The 21860-nt window shown below is 44.3% G+C and overlaps 1 protein-coding gene across 12 annotated transcripts in view; it reads left to right on the forward strand.

Moving 5' to 3' along the window:
• The window catches only part of LOC115117107 (type II inositol 3,4-bisphosphate 4-phosphatase-like), a 547861-nt gene that overhangs the window by 351415 nt on the left and 174586 nt on the right, over positions 1 to 21860 (forward strand). For all 12 annotated transcript variants that reach the window (XM_065024930.1, XM_065024928.1, XM_065024919.1 and 9 more), the window contains one exon: positions 2777 to 2856. In XM_065024930.1, coding sequence (XP_064881002.1) covers positions 2777 to 2856 — 80 coding nt within the window. The remainder of the gene's footprint in view (positions 1 to 2776; positions 2857 to 21860) is intronic.

Consider the following 21860-nt stretch of genomic DNA (forward strand, 5'->3'; position numbering starts at 1 on the left):
GAGACAGAGAATGCACTCAAATTATACAGGAGGGAGGGAGGGATAACAAAATGCAAGACTTGAACAAAAGTTGATGTCAACCCAAATCGATATCTCATTACATCTAAACTATGAACCGTATACAGGGTCAGCGTGGCTGGCTAAGAGCTGTCCTGAGCTTGTCCCATCGTCCTGTGGCACGCAATAGTAGGAATGGCAGCTCTGGGGGCATTCTCTCCTCTCACTCTTTCTCTGTATTTGTCTCTTCCTGTCCACACACGCTTATCCACCTGGGGATATCATAGGACATTTGACCCTGTCATTAAAACCCTGCCGTGTGACAGGGGACCAGTGCTGATGACAGATGAGGAACTCCTGCCTCCATGACGACAGGGTCCAATCGTATGAGGGGTTACTGATACAGTATGTGCCCTGTGTACTGTCCATTAACATTTGAACACTATTGTCTTAAAAACCCTCTACTAAGCTATATGGCATTGTTTTAAGAAGGTAATATCAAGGATCTGGATAAGAGAGTCTGGTAAATGACTAAAATGTTTATTATTTAATAGTTCAATACGCATATATGGATATGTAAGCAGATTTAAGAGAATAATACAGATCGTTAAATGCTCACAGTCAACATGACAAGTAGATTTGATTTGCTAGCATTGTGAATCACTGTAGGAGATATTGAAAACTTTTGCTTAATTGAACTATGAGATGAACAGATGTCTTAGTAGAACTATGAGATGAACAGATGTTTTAGTAGAACTATGAGATGAACAGATGTCTTAGTAGAACTATGAGATGAACAGATGTCTTAGTAGATCTATGAGATGAACAGATGTCTTAGTAGAACTATGAGATGAACAGATGTCTTAGTAGAACTATGAGATGAACAGATGTCTTAGTAGAACTATGAGATGAACAGATGTCTTAGTAGAACTATGAGATGAACAGATGTTTTAGTAGAACTATGAGATGAACAGATGTCTTAGTAGAACTATGAGATGAACAGATGTCTTAGTAGATCTATGAGATGAACAGATGTCTTAGTAGAACTATGAGATGAACAAATGTCTTAGTAGAACTATGAGATGAACAGATGTTTTAGTAGAACTATGAGATGAACAGATGTCTTAGATGTATTTTCTCTGTACTTTTCTCTGACATGTCCCAGTCTGTTTGTAATTGAGAGCATTGAGACTAAATGCTAAACTAAAGGCTCAGCAGAAAAGGTGTTTAACACAAAGGCCGTGAGTGGCAGACAAGTAGAGTCCCAATACCACAGGATCTGAGACAGTGAAAAAGACACACACACACACTGTTAGCCTCATTATCTACATAAGAATAGAGTTGTTAATTAATTGTGGATGAATTATCGAGGGGGTTGGCCTTTTGTTTTTGTCTTAACTCTGTGTGTGTGTGTATGTGTGTGTGTGTAGTAGAGCATCTCTTGGCGTGGTGAGCTCGGTGCCCACCTGCTCTAATGTAACAAAGAGAGTGAGTGTCTGTAAGGCGAAGTGTGTGTCAGGCAGACTGGTGTGAGAGAGAAAGGGATGAGGTGCATGTCAGTGTGTATGCACATCAAGCTTGCAGCACCTGGGTGTCCTCAGCAGTGTGTGTGCGTCCATGAGCTTGCTTGGTCTGAAACCCCTTTGACTGGGGATGTTCTCTGTATAAATGGAGTAGAAAGTCTAGGCCTGGTCTTGTTTTAGAACAATGGTGTTTTTAAAGGGGCAATGTTGAAATAATAACACAGTCGATCCCCGCCCCTGTTTCGGTAAAAGCTGAGGGATGCGGCTGGAGAAATGTAACCACTCTCAAATAGTGTTTGTTTACGTTTACTTTGTTTTACAAACTAAAGTCTCATGTAAGTGGTCAGCTGCTCAGTTCTGGGTCCATACGTGTTAAGAGGAAGAGATGCTAGAACGAAGAGTGGAACCAGAACGAGGAGATCTTTGCAAGTTACTGGCAAGTCTGTGGGCCGAATATCCCCTTCCCTTCGGAGATTTAAAAGATAACACCTGCAAAATGTGTCCAAATAACAAGTGACGAAAAACCCAAACACCAGAATGGATGCTGCTCGGTATCTCCCTCTAGCCGTTCTGTCATGATAGATCTACCACAGATATATTGGTAGTCTGTCCACGAGAGAATAGAGTAAAACAAGCTTATATTTTGGGTTATGATGGGGTACAACAGCTGAACTAAGCTCATGAGGCTTTTAGAAGTTATATTCTTCCAGAATCAATGGGTATATATCATTCATTTAATGGATTTAGTAACTGCAGATTGTCCCTTTTTGAATTGGAGAGGCTTGCTTTACAGCAAGGCAGAGGTTGAGTTTGCTGTTGGGTGGGTTCGCAATCGTTTTTTTCTAATGTGTCTTTCCAGCATTTCACCTGTTTCTGTGCTTCCAAAGGGCACAGCAAAGGTTGTTGATATATTGCAGCCTACTCCGGTGTGCTTTGAATACATTTTGGATTTTGTAGCAATGTAGGCAGGGCCGTCAGAGTGCGGCTTGAACCCGCAACTCTGAGGGTCAAGCACACTACCACCTGTGTCATAAAGGTCGACCTCTTGGCAGGAGCGTAATGCACTCACCTATAGGGCGCCAGCAGTATCAGTAAATGTCCATTCGGATTTCAATACTAATGCTAATTAGCTGTAAGATGACTTGCTACTTGCTGAATGCTATCATCATGCTAATGATTGGCTGTTAACTGACTTGATGTATGCTACTAAACTAGCATGCTAACGCCTGACTGCTGTCTTTGTTCTCTGTCCACAGAGCAGTTTCCTGGGCAGCGCTACGTTCTCCGTTAGCGACCTGCTGAGGTCAAAGGACGATCAGCTGACCCTCAATCTAAGGTGAGTGAACATTGCTCTCCTCTTTCTCAACTCTACCTCTCTCCTCTTTCTCAACTCTACCTCTTTCTCAACTCTACCTCTTTTTCAACTCTACCTCTTTCTCAACTCTACCTCTTTTTCAACTCTACCTCTTTCTCAACTCTACCTCTTTCTCAACTTTACCTCTCTCCTCTTTCTCAACTCTACCTCTCTCCTCTTTCTCGACCTCTCTCCTCTTTCTTAACTCTACCTCTTTCTCAACTCTACCTCTTTCTCAACTCTACCTCTCTCCTCTTTCTCAACTCTACCTCTCTCCTCTTTCTCAACTCTACCTCTCTCCTCTTTCTTAACTCTACCTCTCTCCTCTTTCTCAACTCTACCTCTCTCCTCTTTCTCAACTCTACCTCTCTCCTCTTTCTCAACTCTACCTCTCTCCTCTTTCTAAACTTTACCTCTCTCCTCTTTCTAAACTTTACCTCTCTCCTCTTTCTAAACTTGACCTCTCTCCTCTTTCTCAACTTTACCTCTCTCCTCTTTCTCAACTTTACCCCTCTCCTCTTTCTCAACTCTGCCTCTTTCTCAACTCTACCTCTCTCCTCTTTCTCAACTCTACCTCTTTCTCAACTCTGCCTCTTTCTCAACTCTGCCTCTTTCTCAACTCTACCTCTTTCTCAACTCTACCTCTCTCCTCTTTCTCAACTCTACCTCTTTCTCAACTCTGCCTCTTTCTCAACTCTGCCTCTTTCTCAACTCTACCTCTTTCTCAACTCTACCTCTCTCCACTTTCTCAATTCTACCTCTCCTCTTTCTCAACTCTACCTCTCTCCTCTTTCTCAATTCTATCACTCTCCTCTTTCTCAATTCTACCTCTCTCCTCTTTCTCAACTCCTTTCTCTTTCTTTCTTTCTTTATTCATTTATTTCTCAACTCTCAGACCCTGAATGCCTTTGCACCACTCTTAATGGTTTTCTTTGATCTGTAATTGATGGTTGAAGGCCAGTGCTGATCTCTTTGCGCTCTTGTTTTTTTCCCTCCTAACCGTTGGAGGTTAAAGTCAAATATTTTTGAATAGATGTGGGTAGCTTTATTTTCTATACATGGACTTAAAGTAAGACTAACTCTTCAAAGAACTTGTTTTTATCTCTTGATCTTACCTTTTAACTGATCTTGTCTGTTTCCTTGTCCTGACGTTTGGAGGCTGGTGTTATTCTTTTTCTATCCACAGGCTTTAAAGTAAGACTAACTCTTCAGTTGTTGGACCTTCAAACGCCTGTATTTTTCTGTATAGTGTTATAATCCAAGGGCCTTAGCAACCATGGTATTGGAATGATGCAAGTAGTTGTCTGCCCTATTTGCCAGACAACCCAGGGCTAGACAATGCACATTTTTGTTAGCTGGTCAATCACATGGTATCAGAGGGCAGGGCAAGTTATCGGGCTGTGTGTGGGGGTGGATCTAGAATTTCTGGCCCGGCGGAGGGAAATGGAAAGAAGTTGGCATTAAGAATGTGGAAGTGTGCGTAGAGGTGTGGTAGGGCAAAGAGATTGAGAGAGCGATTAAAAGAGAGAGACAGACGGAGAGAAAATAGTCAGAGACAAAGGATAAAGAACGAGAGAGCGAGAGAGAGCACCTGGAGGATGATGGGAGGTCAGGGAGGTAGTTCCCATGGGAATAAAGACACCTGTTAGAGCACAGAACACCCCCATACCAAACATGCATGTGTGTCATGGGGATGAAAAAAAAAAAGCTGGTGAGAAAATGAAAATGGGTTTATTTCTCAGTCTCTTTGGCTCTTCTGTCTGCCCTTTTTCACTCTCTCTTTTTCTCTTCCGTCGTTCTTTTCCCTCGCTCCGTTATTCTTTCTCATTTCCTGAAGGTGAGCACGGGTCCCTGGCCATAATTGTCACTGGTATGATTGACAGCGCTACTCGCCGCCACGAGGGAGGGAGATTATGCAGCTGGCGTGTGTGTGTGTACATGTCTGTGTGTCTGTCTTTCTGTACATCTGTCTTTCTGTGCAACAAGATCTCACAGTTTGGCCAATTTGACTTCAGATTCCGACGTTTGACAATGTTTGTCCAAACGTCATATTTCGAAGTTGCTTCAAATGTCAAATGTTGACGTGTTTTGAACAGTCTGAGTTGCTCCGCTGCTATCGGCAGGGCCTTGCGGCTGGTTAAGTTTAGGCATTAATTCCAAATTGTTAAGTTAAGAGGTTAATAGTTCAGGTTTGGGATAGGGTTAAAACAAAAACAACTCCATGGTTAAGTTTAGCCATTAATTCCGAATTGTTAAGGTTTGGGATAGCCCATCAGCCACCACCAGCGTTCACAACCCCCAAGCAGACTTGATGGTAATAGTGCTCACTGTTGCCCCTAGTGCCCGGTTTTGAAGGCATCTCCCGACGTCCTGGGTACCTGGAGTGATGTCTAATTTTGAAGTGGATCTTGAATGACCTGGCTGGTGTGTGTGTGTGTGAGCTTGTGTCTGAGCGCGTCTGCAAACAAACACCAGCCAAGGCCCAATGATTGATCCGTTTGATAATGCTGATTCTGATGAAAGGAGGGACGTCATAGTGGTGCTTTTTACAAGCTAAAAGGGTACTCTGTGGCAATGTGTTCCCGTAAAGTGGAGGGAGAACATTGACTGTGTTGTCTTAGTGTTTGGCCCACCGAGTTGCGAGCACACACAGACACACACACACACACACGCCCTGCGGAGTGTCATTTTCCAATTGCACTGAACGAGGGATGAAAGAACACACACAACCTAGGAAAGTTCCTTTAATCCCCAACCGAAAGAGAGACTGGGCAACAACTGGGGGCTCATCTACACTACCCTGTAAATTGAATTTGAGTCTGTTGTGGTGGTGGAGGCCTATCGGTGTATGGGTTGGAGGTTTTGGGATGTTCTTTGTGGCGATTTTACCTCTCAAGTTTAAAACTCTCTCAAATTACAACTTTTGAAAGAGTTTAGAAATATCAGTGTTACTTTCTTCATCCCCGGGTTGATCTCGCAATGGTCAACTTTAGGAGGAAGTCATTTGATTTGGTCAACAGTTACGCCCTTGAGGATGTGGTGGTAATGTTGGTGGTCAAGGCAGAATGGCCCACAGCTGAAAGTCTATTCTGTACAGTAGAATACAAGGCTGCTACTGTAGTCCTCTGGAGACCTAATGCCTTGTTATACCAGTCAGGTGGTGTTATGTTGTTGTCTGATAGGATGGCCCAGATTCTTGTTTCCTCATGTCTCCCTATGGAAATTTACTCTTGCGCAAGCATACTCTCATTTGCATCTCTCACACTCTCTCGTTCTCGCGCTCTCTCACGCGCTCTCTCACGCGCTCTCTCACGCGCTCTCTCACGCGCTCTCTCTCCAATATGCTGTTTGATTTGGTAGCTCATCCACTGAGGAGGGATTTTCAAAGGCAAAAGCAGCCATGAGTCTTTGTGATCCATCCTCTGTTGTTGGGTTCAAGCCAGTGATTCAGATTTTCTCCAAGCCGCTCAAAGACAACAGCGCTGGTTTCGACTATGAGAACAGAGAACAGCAGGCATATGTATTCTACAGCTTGTTAAGAGGAGTCTACAGTTTGCTGTATGGAGGGTTATTGTCAAGCAGTAGCTCAGTTCGCTAACTACCTTTCTCTACTGAGAGAAACTGGACAAATTTTCTTTCAGAAGACAGAACAGTTGTTCTCCCCTCAGAGCTGTTTGAAACCAGCTCGACATTGACGTAGTTCTCGTCTTAATAAGGTCTGGATTTACACAGGGTCCTTAAGCAAATATATATGTGAAATTGGTATTTGATGTTTGACCGGGGGAGTTTGTTTTTCCCTTCCACTTCTATGAAGTTCACCACCTAAGGGACATGTTTTTATAGACAGGAGAAGTCTACGCTATTGAATTTGAACTTCAGGCTCTCAAATCCTAAGGCTTCTTATTTCACACTCATTACTTCTTCATTTCATCTCTCGCTCTCTACCTCTCTACCTCTCTTTCTCTCTCTCAGCCTCAGCAAATTGAAGGTTTTTAATGTCAGGCTTGTTGGAATGTTTGTCACAAGTTGTTTGTTTGGCCCCCAGTCAGAAATGGGAGCGCATCCAGGTTGGATTTGGGTCACTTTTCTGGAGCTTTTTGACAGTGTCAGGTCCACTGACTGTGAAGGTCATTAACAGAGTGCCTTGTGAGGACCTGTCTCCTCCCTGTCTCATGCCTGTGTCCTGCCTGTGTCCTGCCTGTCTCCTGCCTGTCTCCTCCCTGTCTCCTCCCTATCTCCTCCCGGTCTCCTCCCTGTCTCCACAAACCAATGACGTGATGGCGAGAGCAACTCACAATACAGCGTGCTGAGTGCTCAAGCACAACAATGATGTAAAGGGATGAGCTGGATGACCTGTGGGTTTTGACCACGGTAAGTAAATACAGTGGGGACACTCTCTCACTTTGGATTTATCCCTTTAAAGGGATGGGCTGGATGACCTGTGGGTTTTGACCACGGTAAATACAGTGGGGACACTCTCTCACTTTGGATTTATCCCTTTAAAGGGATGAGCTGGATGACCTGTGGGTTTTGACCACGGTAAATACAGTGGGGACACTCTCTCACTTTGGATTTATCCCTTTAAAGGGATGGGCTGGATGACCTGTGGGTTTTGACCACGGTAAATACAGTGGGGACACTCTCTCACTTTGGATTTATCCCTTTAAAGGGATGAGCTGGATGACCTGTGGGTTTTGACCACGGTAAATACAGTGGGGACACTCTCTCACTTTGGATTTATCCCTTTAAAGGGATGAGCTGGATGACCTGTGGGTTTTGACCACGGTAAATACAGTGGGGACACTCTCTCACTTTGGATTTATCCCTTTAAAGGGATGGGCTGGATGACCTGTGGGTTTTGACCACGGTAAATACAGTGGGGACACTCTCTCACTTTGGATTTATCCCTTTAAAGGGATGGGCTGGATGACCTGTGAGTTTTGACCACGGTAAATACAGTGGGGACACTCTCTCACTTTGGATTTATCCCTTTAAAGGGATGGGCTGGATGACCTGTGGGTTTTGACCACGGTAAATACAGTGGGGACACTCTCTCACTTTGGATTTATCCCTTTAAAGGGATGGGCTGGATGACCTGTGGGTTTTGACCACTGTAAATACAGTGGGGACACTCTCTCACTTTGGATTTATCCCTTTAAAGGGATGGGCTGGATGACCTGTGGGTTTTGACCACGGTAAATACAGTGGGGACACTCTCTCACTTTGGATTTATCCCTTTAAAGGGATGGGCTGGATGACCTGTGGGTTTTGACCACGGTAAATACAGTGGGGACACTCTCTCACTTTGGATTTATCCCTTTAAAGGGATGGGCTGGATGACCTGTGGGTTTTGACCACGGTAAATACAGTGGGGACACTCTCTCACTTTGGATTTATCCCTTTAAAGGGATGGGCTGGATGACCTGTGGGTTTTGACCACGGTAAATACAGTGGGAACACTCTCTCACTTTGGATTTATCCCTTTAAAGGGATGGGTTGGTTGATTTAGTGTCCTAGTTCTAGCTGTGGTGAACATGAGAAAGCCATATACTTCTGTTTGACGAGAAATGCAGTCTACAGCTTTGAGTGAAATGAAAACAACTTTCCATTCAAACGGTCGAGTTCGACTCGACCAGGTTCTATAGAAGCCATATTTCACCCATTCTTTAAAAGCATAGCAGTGCATCGAAACCTTGATGAATTCTGTTTTCCTAAAGGAGTAGAAAGGAGTAGATGGCTTGTCAAGAAAGTCAAACTGATTCAATGATTAACAGAGTCACACGATACCGGAAGTACTTGTGGAGGAAATGGAGGTCAAAAGTCGTCACAAAATACATTCTCGTTGACATTCTCGTCTTTTGTGACGACTAACTTGAGCTCGGTGAGGTTTTTATTCGATCCAAACTTTCTAGCACACAGTTTGACGATGTGACTTTGAGTGTTTTTGACTGCCAGTGCATCTGTGTCCCCGCCACACCTCCCTCTTGTCCTCGTCTCCACACAACAACAACAGCCTTTTTGACAAGCTCCCCTTACAAATGATTTGTGTTGTACCTTAACAACACTGCTCCTTCTGTCGCCATTGACAACCCCTGTGACACACACACACACACACACACACACACACACACACACTGAAGCACTTATGGCATTTTGATGTATGGTGATTTCTTCCCCCATCCCAGACCACTTAATCGGTTGTTAGTGCCAGGCTGGAAAGCGGAAGTCGTATGACCTTTGACCCATAACACGTTGTAGCATTGTACTTAATCACTTCCTGTCTGTATGTTACCATAGGGTCAGGCTGCTGTGTATGATGGTGATAGTTCAACCACCGTCATTACACTTCAGGGGCTTCCAGGAACCGTGCTTTGGTCTAAACGGCCGTTTAGATTAGATGAAGTTCGATATCAGACTTCTCCTGGCTCGGCTCATATGTTCAGTTGACTGCTATAGTTTATGTATGCTGTCCATAGCAGTGTTTGGTTGGATCTTCTCTTTTTAAGTTGTTTCTAAAGAGGCGATTTGTAATGCACTTCCTGTGTTCATAGTTTGTAGAACTTTGGTCATAGATATTGTTGTTTCAAAAGCGAGGGCCATTTTCAACCTGGTTAAGGTCAGCTTCCTGTAAAGACCTGATGTAGGCTAGTCAAATCGAGATGGGGACTCAAATAGCAACGTAAACAGGATGTAAACAGCAACAAAGACGTTGCAACCCAGGCCCTTTCAAGAATGTATCCCTGGTTGTGTACACAGGGGAGAAGTTATCACCGTTTCCGAGAGGAAGCCTGGTGTTCACCCTGTCAAAACACACACACACACACACACACACACACACTAACAATTCACAGCAGTGTGTTTTGCATAATTTTAAAACTGAAAGCGCTAATATGCTAATAACGTCTCCAACAACCAAAACAAATGTTTCAAAGGTTTGAATTCACATTCCAACTTATCAAATAGACAACAGGAAGCTACCTCAAATCCTGCCAGACCATTCGGTTTGTCCATTAGCTGTCAGGACACTAGTCCTGTACAAAAAGCACTGTTTGCTAATGTAACTCTCAATGCAACACTGTAAACTCTGTGCAGACAAAACACTTAACATGCTTTACAGTCAAGGACTAGGTTTAATCGGTGTCCGGGAAACTGGCCTCGTGTCTTTACACCTTACCTGCAGCTGCATTACAGGAAGTCTCTGACATGTTTAACATGGCTGTCACTCTCACTCTCTCTCTCTCTATTCTCTCTCTCTCTATTCTCTCTTTCTCTCTCTCTATTCTCTCTTTCTTTCTCTTTCTCTCTCTCTATTCTCTCTCTCTCTCTCTCTAAAAGAAGAGGGGATGGCACCCTGTGACCCAGTTTAGCGTTTTTAGATTTGATGGTGATGGGAAATGATAGTGTGTGTTCAGAGATGAAGCTCTAGAGTGAGGCTACATTATCACAGGCCAATGCCTCCCTCCATGTCTTGACTGCCTGTCTTATTCATACAATCCTATTGGATAACACCCACCAGTCTATTCCACCATTAATAACACCACTATCATCTCACCAGTTCACTGTCCCAGCACCATTCACTATCATCTCACCAGTTCACTGTCCCAGCACCATTCACTATCATCTCACCAGTTCACTGTCCCAGCACCATTCACTATCATCTCACCAGTTCACTGTCCCAGCACCATTCACTATCATCTCACCAGTTCACTGTCCCTGCACTATTCACCGTCATCTGTCACATTGACCAAGCTTATCTCCAGATGCCCATGCTTTACTATCCACCCTCTGACCGGAAGCTGGTTTATCTGAGCAGGGTAGAAGGCTGAAGATGAACTGATCTGCTGAAATACAGCTCCAGGCATAAAAGCCAACGTTGTTGCCGGTGATGTCTGGTGAGGACCTGCCTTACAACAGACCTACAAGCCCTCAGTCCAGCCTCTCTCAGCCTATTGCAGACAGTCTGAGCACTGATGGAGGGATTGTGTGTTCCTAGTGTAACTCGGGTAGTTGTTGTTGCCATCCTGTACCTGGCCCGCAGGTGTGATGTTCGGATGTACCGATCCTGTGCAGGTGTTGTTACACGTGGTCTGTCACTGCGAGGACGATCGGCTGTCCATCCTGTCTCTCTGTGGCAGTAGATTAGGCGTCTCACAGTACGGACATAGCAATGTATTGCCTTGGCCACATTTGCAGTCCTCATGCCTCCTTGCAGAATGCCTAAGGCACGTTCACGCAGATGAGCAGGGACACTTGTTATCTTTCTTTTGGTGTTTTTCAGTCAGTAGAAAGGCCTCATTAGTGTCCTAAGATTTCAGAACTGTGACCTTAATTGCCTACTGTCTGTAAGCTGTTAGTCTTAACGACCTTTCCACAGGTGCATGTTCATTAATTGTTCGTTGAACAAGCATGGGAAATGGTGTGTAACCTGTTGCGACGAACAATCACGTATCCGGGAGCGTAATTATAGCCTCAAGCTCATTACCATAACGCAACGTTAACTATTCATGAAAATCGCAAATGAAATGAAATAAATATATTGGCTCACAACCTTAGCCTTTTGTTAACAACAGTCATCTCAGATTTTCAAAAAATGCTTTTCAACCATAGCTACACAAGCATTTGTGTAAGAGTATTGATAGCTAGCATAGCATTAAGCCTAGCATTCAGAAGGCAACATTTTCACAAAAACAAGAAAACCATTCAAATAAAATAATTTACCTTTGAAGAACTTCGGATGTTTTCAATGAGGAGACTCTCAGTTAGATAGCAAATGTTCAGTTTTTCCTGAAAGATTATTTGTGCAGGAGAAATCGGTCCGTTTTCTGCATCATGTTTGGCTACCAAAAAAAAAACGAAAATTCATTCATCAAAACGCCAAACTTTTTTCCACATTAACTCCATAATATCGACTGAAACATGGTAAACGTTGTTTAGAATCAATCCTCAAGGTGTTTTTCACATATCTCTTCATGATATATCGTTCCTGGAATTCTCCTCTCTGTCTCAATCACATGGATGAATGCGAGCAGCTTGGAGATTACGCAGCAATTTCAACAAAGGACACCGGGCGGACACCTGGTAAATGTAGTCTCTTATGGCCAATCTTCCAATGATATGCCTACAAATACGTCACAATGCTGCAGACAACTTGGAGAAACGATAGAAAGGGCAGGCTCATTCCTGGCGCTTTCACAGCCATATAAGGAGACAATGAAAAACAGAGCCTCAAAAATCCTGCTCATTTCCTGTTTGAAGTTTCATCTTGGTTTCGCCTGTAGCATCAGTTCTGGGGCACTCACAGATAATATCTTTGCAGTTTTGGAAACGTCAGAGTGTTTTCTTTCCAAAGCTGTCAACTATATGCATAGTCGAGCATCTTTTTGTGACAAAATATTGCGCTTAAAACGGGCACGTTTTTTTATCCAATAATGAAATAGCGCCCCCATAGGTTGAAGAGGTTAACACAACATGCCATTGGAACACCGGAGTGATCGATGCTGATAATGGGCCTCTATACGCCTATGTAGATAACTCTGCCGTTTCCAGCTACAATAGTCATTTACAACATTAGCAATGTCTACACTGTATTTCTGATCAATTTCATTTATTCTTCTTTCAATTATTTTAAATGGACACAAAATTAGCTTTTCTTTCAAAAACAAGGACATTTCTAAGTGAACGGTGAACTTTTGAACGGTAGTGTATATATTCTGACAACCCTTGGAAATACTAAGTGGGAGTCCCCTCTGCTCTCTTTCTGTCTCTCCATCCCTCCATCCCTCTGTCCCCCCTCCCTCTCTTTTTGATTACAATTGTACAATACCAGATTAAATATCTTTATTTATTCCTTTCTGGTTAATTGAATCTATTTGTCACCAGTGGATAGTGTGTGTAGTGTTTATAACAGAGGGGATGCACTGTAGGACAGAGTGGTGGAAGGGGTGGCTATTGGGAAGGCGTTTATCTGTCGTTTGCACATGGGGACGACTATTTCCACTATGAAGCTGCCTGTGACTTCCTGTGTGTGGAATTGTACAATAAAGTATGTTTAATGCTGCAGGAATGGGTTTGGAAGTCAGAGAGAGACACACACACACACACATTTAGATATACACATGCACGCGCATATACACACACACACACACACACACACAGCATTAAATTTGTTTTGAAATACACATATGGTCTCCACATTTCTCCCATCATTACCCAAAATGCACTTCTGTGCAGTTTCGCTGTATAATCTAGAAGAATCCCTCAAGGCTAGGAGGCCCATGGATAGAATATGAAAATAATGACCTAGACCAGAGATCCACCAAGGCACCAAATATGTTCATGCCAGATAAAATGAATTGCTTTCAGGCTGACACACACACACACACACACACACACACACACACACACAGACACACACTCGGGCTGAAATACTGCTTTAATTACCGTTCATAAATAATCTGGGCTTTTCAAAAGTCGTCTATAAAGAGCATTCTGGATAATCCGGAACGTTCCAGTAGTGCCCAGAAACTCAACACGCATATTGAGTAAGGTAATAGGTCTCATATAGAGTGAAGAAATAAGAAAATGGAGAATTTTATATAGTGAACTAAAAAGTATGTGGCTAGCAAGTTTACTAGTTCGCGACAGTAGTTGCCTTGGTTACCAAACAAACAGACTTGTTAGTTTAGCTTTCCAAACCATCAGTCCAAGCTTGCTATTATGAAAATCGAATTCAACAATGCCAATAATGTTTTCAATTTGACTTGAATTAAAAAATTAATTATATCCATTGAATTCTAACATGCAAATATACTGTGCGCTATAGAGAAATAATGCACGCTCTGGAATGCCCTTCAAGCCAATTAGAAACAAGTATTCAACAATGCCATGGTATAAATCTCGGTAGACATGGGACAAAAGGGGGTTACAATGTAGGGGGACCCACCGGGGCCAAGTCCTTGTCTATTTGATGAGTGGGTTATAATGAGGACAACATGAAATGAGGATGTCTCCATGCCTGCCATTGGTCTCTTTCTTCTTTCTTCTCCGCTTTGGAAGAGATTGTGGCCCTCCATCATTCCAGCACTCTGTAGAGAAGACGACGGGAGACCGGCAATCTCCGCTGCGCTGCTGTCCCGATACATCCCCGCACCCAGGAAGGAAAGGGGAATGGTCATGTATAATATCCTGCCTTTATCCACTTTAATCTGTTTCTGACTGAAGCCCATAAAGAACAAAGTCGTTTATTAGAGACAGGGTTTTGTCATGGAGCCTCAGTCCCTGATCCACCCCAAAACTGTTGAAGGTATCAGGGAGAGAAAGTGTTGACATTGAGCCCCCATCCAGCCCAACAGTGCCTGATATCAGAGCTGTAGGCTTCATGACATCCAGCCCAACAGTGCCTGATATCAGAGCTGTAGGCTTCATGACATCCAGCCCAACAGTGCCTGATATCAGAGCTGTAGGCTTCATGACCTGCAGCTCAACCGAGCTGCTCCACCACCACAACCACCTCATGGCTCTTGATTTCAGCCCGTCCCTGTTCCTCTTAGCTCCGCTGTTCCCTCCATTCTGTTCCACAGCCTCCCTTGATCTCACACCTGGTTGTTGTATCATCTAGACCACATTGACAAAGTGCATAATGGTATTTCTATTGTTGCTTTGTTTGGCAGATTGCCCCTCTCTATTCCTGATCTCCACACGGACACAGAGGAAGTGCAGAGGTAAAAGGCATCGGAGCCATGTTCTGCATGTGACGCGTTGGATCTAGACTTCTGCATATGCTTTAACCATAGAAATATCATCAGTAGAATGGTAAAAGCGCCGTCAGACCACGCGTACTGATGAATGGGGATGGCAGGTCTAGTAATTCTATTATATGGCTTCGACCAGGACTGATGCTGCTAACTTTGTGGAAAACAAAGGTTGACACGAAGACAAGCTACTGTTTTTAAAAGGTTTCAAACAAACAATGACTAACTAGGTCTGTTGTTGTTAATGTTTGGTCAGTCATGTGTACGGATGGTGTAACAGCTTTGACATGCAACTCCCATTGGCTTAAAGGGCAACTCCGCCACTTTTCAACCTCATCTTCGTTATCTCCAGCACCATACCAGTGTCTACACGTGAAAGCGCTGCGTTTCTATGATCTGCGGTTAAAAAGAAGAAAACTCCTAAAAATGCTTCTCTGTGACATCACAAGGTGCGATTTAAAAGTAAGAAAAACAGCAACGTTTCTAGCCAGTGGGCATCACTGCGAATCTCATTGAAAATCACTGTTTTTATTTTTGGGGGGGTGGATGTCACCAGGTAGAACTTTTAAACTTTTATATTTTTTTCCTACAAAAATGCACCGTTTTCACATGTAGACACGGGTATTGTGCTGGAGATAATGAAAATGAACTTGAAAATTGGTGAAAATACCCTTCAACTCCAAGGTCATATTGACACAGTGCAGAGTTAGTTATGAGCCACACACACACACACACACGCAGGGAGAGGAAAGCAAATTGCTGCAGTGCAGTTCTGATGAGTGAAGTTCAACGCAGCGTTCTGTCTCTCTAAGTCAGTTTAACTATCTAAAATGTGTCTGACGTTTTGGCATGAATAAGGCCTTAGCATTTGGATGACAGTGGTTTGAAAAGGTCTTAGCTGGCAGAGTATAGACGGAGAGGGCAGCCTCGTGGCGGCGGAGAGAAAGAGAGGGCAAATATTTCTATGATTACATGAGTCATAAAGTTGAATTAATGCCCCCTGGAATTTTGGCTTGTTTGTTTTGTTTGTGTGTGCATAATGTGTACTTGTTCGTTAGCCAATATTATAAACTGGGTGGTTCGAACCCTCAATGCTGATTGGCTGACAGGCGTGGTATATCCAACTGTATACCACGGGTATGATTTTTACTGCTGTAATTACGTTGGTAACCAGTTTATAATTGCAATAAGGCACCTCGGGGGTTTGTTGTATATGGCCAATATACCACGACTAAGGGCTGTATCCAGGCACTCCACGTTGCGTCGTGCATAAAAACAGCCCTTAGCCGTGGTATATTGGCCGTATACCACACCTCCTCAGGCCTTACTGCTTAAATATACACTGAGTGGACAAAACATTAAGAACACTCTTTCCATGTGAATCCAGGTGAAATCTATGAAGGGGAGGAGACAACAAGTTAAAGAAGGATTTTTAAGCCTTGAGACAAATGAGATATGTATTGTGTATGTGTGCCGTTCAGAGGGTGAATGGGCAAGACAAGATTTAAGTGCCTTTGAACAGGGGGTGGTAGTAGGCATTTTTCACACTCAACAGTTTCCTGTGTGTATCAAGAATGGTCCACCACCCAAAGGACCAGCCAACTTGACACAGCTGTGGGAAGCATTGGAGTCAACATGGGCCAGCATCCATGTGGAACACTTTGGACACCTTGTAGAGTCCATAACCTGACGAATTGAGTCTGTTCTGAGAGCAAAATGGGATGCAACTCAATATTAGGTGTTCCTAATGTTTTGTACGCTCAGTGTCGGGACAGCTGTACAAACAAGTGTTTTTGAAGTGTTTGGACTTGTGGTTTGTCTGCACCTGGGTGCCTTTTTGCAGCACTGCAGGCATTGTGCAGGCATTGTCCCTTACGTATGGTGTCACCGTAGACATCAGTCATATTTTGTCCAAAAACAAAACAATCAAATGATACATTCCTTTTTTCTTTGCTTTCTGTTTCTCTTAACTTTTTTTTCTCTGTCGCTCTCTCTCTCTCTGTCGCTCTCTCTCTCTCTGTCGCTCTCTCTCTCTGTCGCTCTCTCTCTCTCTGTCGCTCTGTCGCTCTCTCTCTCTCTGTCGCTCTGTCTCTCTCTGACGCTCTCTCTGTCGCTCTCTCTCTCTGTCGCTCTCTCTCTCTGTCGCTCTCTCTCTCTGTCGCTCTCTCTCTGTCGCGCTCTCCCTCTGTCGCTCTCTCTCTCTGTCGCTCTCTCTCTCTGTCGCTCTCTCTCTCTGTCGCTCTCTCTCTCTGTCTCTCTGTCGCTCTCTCTCTCTGTCGCTCTGTCTCTCTGTCGCTCTCTCTCTCTGTCGCTCTGTCTCTCTGTCGCTCTCTCTCTCTGTCGCTCTCTCTCTCTGTCGCGCTCTCTCTCTGTCGCTCTCTCTCTCTGTCGCTCTTTCTCTCTGTCGCTCTCTCTCTCTGTCGCTCTCTCTCTCTGTCGCTCTCTCTCTCTGTCGCTCTCTCTCTCTGTCGCTCTCTCTCTCTCTCTGTCGCTCTCTCTCTCTGTCGCGCTCTCCCTCTGTCGCTCTCTCTCTCTCTGTCGCTCTCTCTCTCTGTCACTCTCTCTCTCTCTCTCTCTCTCTGTTGCTCTCTCTCTCTGTCGCTCTCTCTCTCTGTCGCTCTTTCTCTCTGTCGCTCTCTCTCTCTGTCGCTCTCTCTCTCTGTCGCTCTCTCTCTCTGTCGCGCTCTCCCTCTGTCGCTCTCTCTCTCTCTGTCGCTCTCTCTCTCTGTCGCTCTCTCTCTCTGTCGCTCTCTCTCTCTGTCACTCTCTCTCTCTCTCTCTCTCTCTGTTGCTCTCTCTCTCTGTCGCTCTCTCTCTCTGTCGCTCTCTCTCTCTGTCGCTCTCTCTCTGTCGCTCTCTCTCTGTCACTCTCTGTCTGTATCTGTGTCTCTCTCTCTCTATGTATCTATCTGTAATTGTGTAATCAGTGACACTGCTCATTCCAATCGGGTCAAATCTTAGTGGGAAGCCTTCCTCCGAATCGAATGATTACTCAGAATCTAATCCCGGCGACTTTCCAGACCTTGAGAGGGAAGCCATGTGGAATGCAAACGGTTTCTCCTGTCGATACCAATGACTTGCACCAACAGCCTTCAACAGTGTGTGTGTGTGTGCCTTAAATCCTCTCTCTCTCCAAGGGGTGTACGAGGAAACTACGTGCTTCTGCTCTTTAAAAGCCTAGCTTTGATTTCAGAGTCAAAGGTGACCTTTTGAGACCACGCTCTCCAGAATGACTTTGCTCCTCTTGGTGAGGCTTAAGTTGACAAACAAAAGGTGCAATGGGTCCGCACTCTAAAAGATGTCTCATAAAGCTGACTTCCTTTTTAGATTGCTTGAATTCTTTTCACTGCATCGGGAATAGCGTACACAGATGTTTCGGCTTTGCAGCCTTCTTCAGTGTGAGGCTTAAATTTGACCATGAAGTATATTAAATGTGCTTTAGATAGGCGTGCGTGACCTTTGCAAACGTACAGTTCTTTTTTTATTTATTATACAACGAGTGGGGCAAATCCTGAAAGCTGATTGGTTTAAACCGCATTTCAGCTGAAATCTATGACATTAAAATGACTTTTCACTCTGTTCTATGTTTTTAATGCAGGCTCCAGACAGCCTCTATGGGTAATGATAGTGGACCCGACACTCTTGCTTCTCTGAGACGTCTGTGTTTAGTATAGTGTCTGCATGAAGACACGAGTTATTGAGTATACAAAGCAAGCCACACACACACACTGCAAACCTATACAAATGGAAAGTGCTTGATTATTCACTTGCGAAGTTATAATTATTCATTTCAAAATGGCTAGTCTAGACACCAAGCCCTCCTTGAAGTGAGGCCATTGAAAGCAGTTATTATTAAGCTTTTGAAGACTGGGTTGGAAAATGGTTTTGATTGTGTCCTCAGAAATTAGTCCGTTTCACATGGACCCTGTCATAACCATAGCACCACATTTGTATTAGAAGTATCATCTTGTCACAATTCTATTATTATCCGACACATAGCCTAGACAGTTGGGCTTCATTTGAACATTTTAGCAGACGCTCTCATCCAGAGCGACTTACATTTTCATACTGGTCCCCCGTGGGAATCCAACCCACAACCCTGGCGTTGCAAGCGCCATGCTCTATCAACTGAGTCACAGGGGACTAGACTGTAGCGCTAAATGGCAGTGGAAGAAATGGCAGCAGTTTTACGTGCACCTAACCAATTGTACCAGTATGTGTTTTTGTCACATTATTTGTAACTTATTTTGTACATAATGTTTCTGCCACTGTATCTTACGGCAAAATAGAGCTTCTGGATGTCAGGACATTGATCGCTCACGGATTAGACTAAGATTCTTTCTTCAACAAGCAGGACGCACAGGATATACTGCTAACACGCGACAAAGCCAACATCCCTGTTATTTGCAAGAGAAAGCAACGCAGGTACAGAGGACACCGAGTGGGGTGCCTCGTAAGGATCGACCGAAGGCGAGTGGGAAAGCTGTCGTTACCGTCAATATTACTCGCCAACGTACAATCGTTGGACAATAAATTAGACGAGGTACGATCACGAATATCCTACCAACGGGACATCAAAAACTGTAATTTCAGCTAGCAGGATATACTCTACACCGGCTAGATAGAACAGCACCCTCTCAGTAAGACGAGGGGGGGGGGGCGGTCTGTGCATATTTGTAAACAACAGCTGGTGCACGAAATCTAAGGAAGTCTCTAGATTTTGCTCGCCTGAAGTAGATAATTTTATGATGAACTGTAGACCACACTATTTGCCAAGAGAGTTTCCATCTATACTTTTCGTGGCTGTTTGTTTACCACTACAGACGGATGCTGACACTAAGACCGCACTCAGTCTATAATAAAGTGGTCAGATGAAGCAGATGCTAAACTACAGGACTGTTATGCTATCACAGACTGGAACATGTTCCAGGATTATTCTGATGGCATTGAGAAGTACACCACATCAGCCACTGGCTTTATCAATAAGTGCTTTGAGGACGGTGTCCCCACAGTGACTGTACGTACATACCCCAACCAGAAGCCATGGATTACAGGCAACATTCGCACTGAGCTAAAGGGTAGTGCTGCCACTTTCACTTATAATAAATCCTGATTACCAGGACGTGTGCTCCGGGCATGTGCTGACCAACTGGCAGGTGTCTTCACTGACATTTTCAACATGTCCCTGATTGAGTCTGTAATACCAACATGTTTCAAGCAGACCACCATAGTCCCTGTGCCCAAGAACACAAAGGCAACCTGCCTAAATGACTACAGACCCGTAGCACTCACGTCCGTAGCCATGAAGTGCTTTGAAAGGCTGGTAATGGCTCACATCAACACCATTATCCCAGAAACCCTAGACCCACTCCAATTTGCATACCACCCAAACAGATCCACAGATGATGCCATCTCTATTGCACTCCACACTGCCCTTTCTCACCTGGACAAAAGGGACACCTATGTGAGAATGCTATTCATTGACTTCAGCTCAGCGTTCAACACCATAGTACCCTCAAAGCTCATCATTAAGCTAAGGATCCTGGGACTAGACACCTCCCTCTGCAACTGGAAAGCTCATCACTAAGCTAAGGATCCTGGGACTAAACACCTCCCTCTGCAACTGGATCCTGGACTTCCTGACGGGCCGCCCCCAGGTGGTGAGGGTAGGTAGCAACACATCTGCCACGTTGACATTGGAGCCCCTCTGGGGTGCGTGCTCAGTCCCCTCCTGTACTCCCTGTTCACCCACGACTGCGTGGCCAGGCACGACTCCAACACCATCACCAGGCCCTAAAAATTGTCAGACTCCAGCCACCCTAGTCATAGACTGTTCCCTCTGCTACATCATGGCAAGCAGTACCGGAGTGCCAAGTCTAGGACCAAAAGGCTTCTCAACAGCTTTTACCCCCAAATCATAAGACTCCTGAATAGCTAATCAAATGAATACCCGGACTATTTGCGTTGTGTGTATCCCCAACCCATCTTTTAAGCAGCTGCTACTCTCTGTTTATCATATATGCATAGTCACTTTAAGTATACACTCATGTACATACTACCTCAATTAGCCCAACTAACCCGTGCCTGTATATAGCCTCGCTACTGTATATAGCCTCGCTACTGTTATTTTTCACTGTCTTTTTACTGTTGTTTTTTATTTCTTTACTTAACTATTGTTCACCTAATACCTATTTGTTACTTAAAAATTGCACTGTTGGTTAGGGCCTGTAAGTAAGCATTTCACAACGCCTCTTGTATTCGGCACACGTGACAAATACACTTTGATTTGAAATGGGTGCATCATTATACGTGTGCCGACACGGGTGCATTAATGCCTGTGGCTCTGCACAACAGCCCTGACGATCTAAGAGAGTCCAGCGTTCCCTACCTGCAGTCAATGGAACCCAGTGGAGTGCTGGTCCGTTACCAGGCATCGCAAATCCATCAAGCCAGTAACTATAGTAATTACATGCACACTGCCCTGTGTCTATTAAGGATAGGGACTCAGACCATGGCCTGTATCTGATCTAGGATCAGGTCCTCCCAGTCCGTGACGGTATTAATTATGATGACAGGGGTGGTGAAACTAAAAGGCAAAACTGATCCTAGACCATCACTTGTGCTCTGAGATGCTTGATAAGTCCGGGCTCAGAGACTGTGGATTCTCTCTTGTTTTCCCATATGGACCTAAAGGAAAGCCCCAGTCCTTCTGGGGCGTTGTTCTGTTAGGTTGGAATCAGAGCACACTCGTGATCACGTTCACAATCCACAGTGGTTTCCAGGTAACAGAGAAGTAATGTGGTCACACTGAGCCGCTACATAGCACAAGGAATGAGGCAATAGACAGCATATACCGTATACTATGTGACCATGGTTACCATGCTACATTAAAAAAAACATAACTACAGCTTTACCACTTCCATAGTTACTGTAATCTTATGCCTTCTATGAAGTAGACGTTATTCAGTAATTGTGGGAACATGTTAATTATTGAATCATCTTGGTCTCTCTCACCCTCTCTCTCTCTCTCTCTCTCTCTCTCTCTCTCTCTCTCTTCCCCCCTCTTTCTCTGTGTGTCTCTCTCTCTTGGCCTCTGTGTGTTTGCTCTCTTCCCAACTTCAACGGATGGCAAAATGAGATGCTGGCTTCATGTACACTCAAGCATGCCATTTTGAAGGGTCAGAGGTGGGCGACAACCATTTCCCTCTCTGCCTCCATCTCCGACAGCATTGGCAC

This window comes from Oncorhynchus nerka, linkage group LG11 (assembly GCF_034236695.1).
Source record: "Oncorhynchus nerka isolate Pitt River linkage group LG11, Oner_Uvic_2.0, whole genome shotgun sequence".
Classification (NCBI taxonomy): domain Eukaryota; kingdom Metazoa; phylum Chordata; class Actinopteri; order Salmoniformes; family Salmonidae; genus Oncorhynchus; species Oncorhynchus nerka.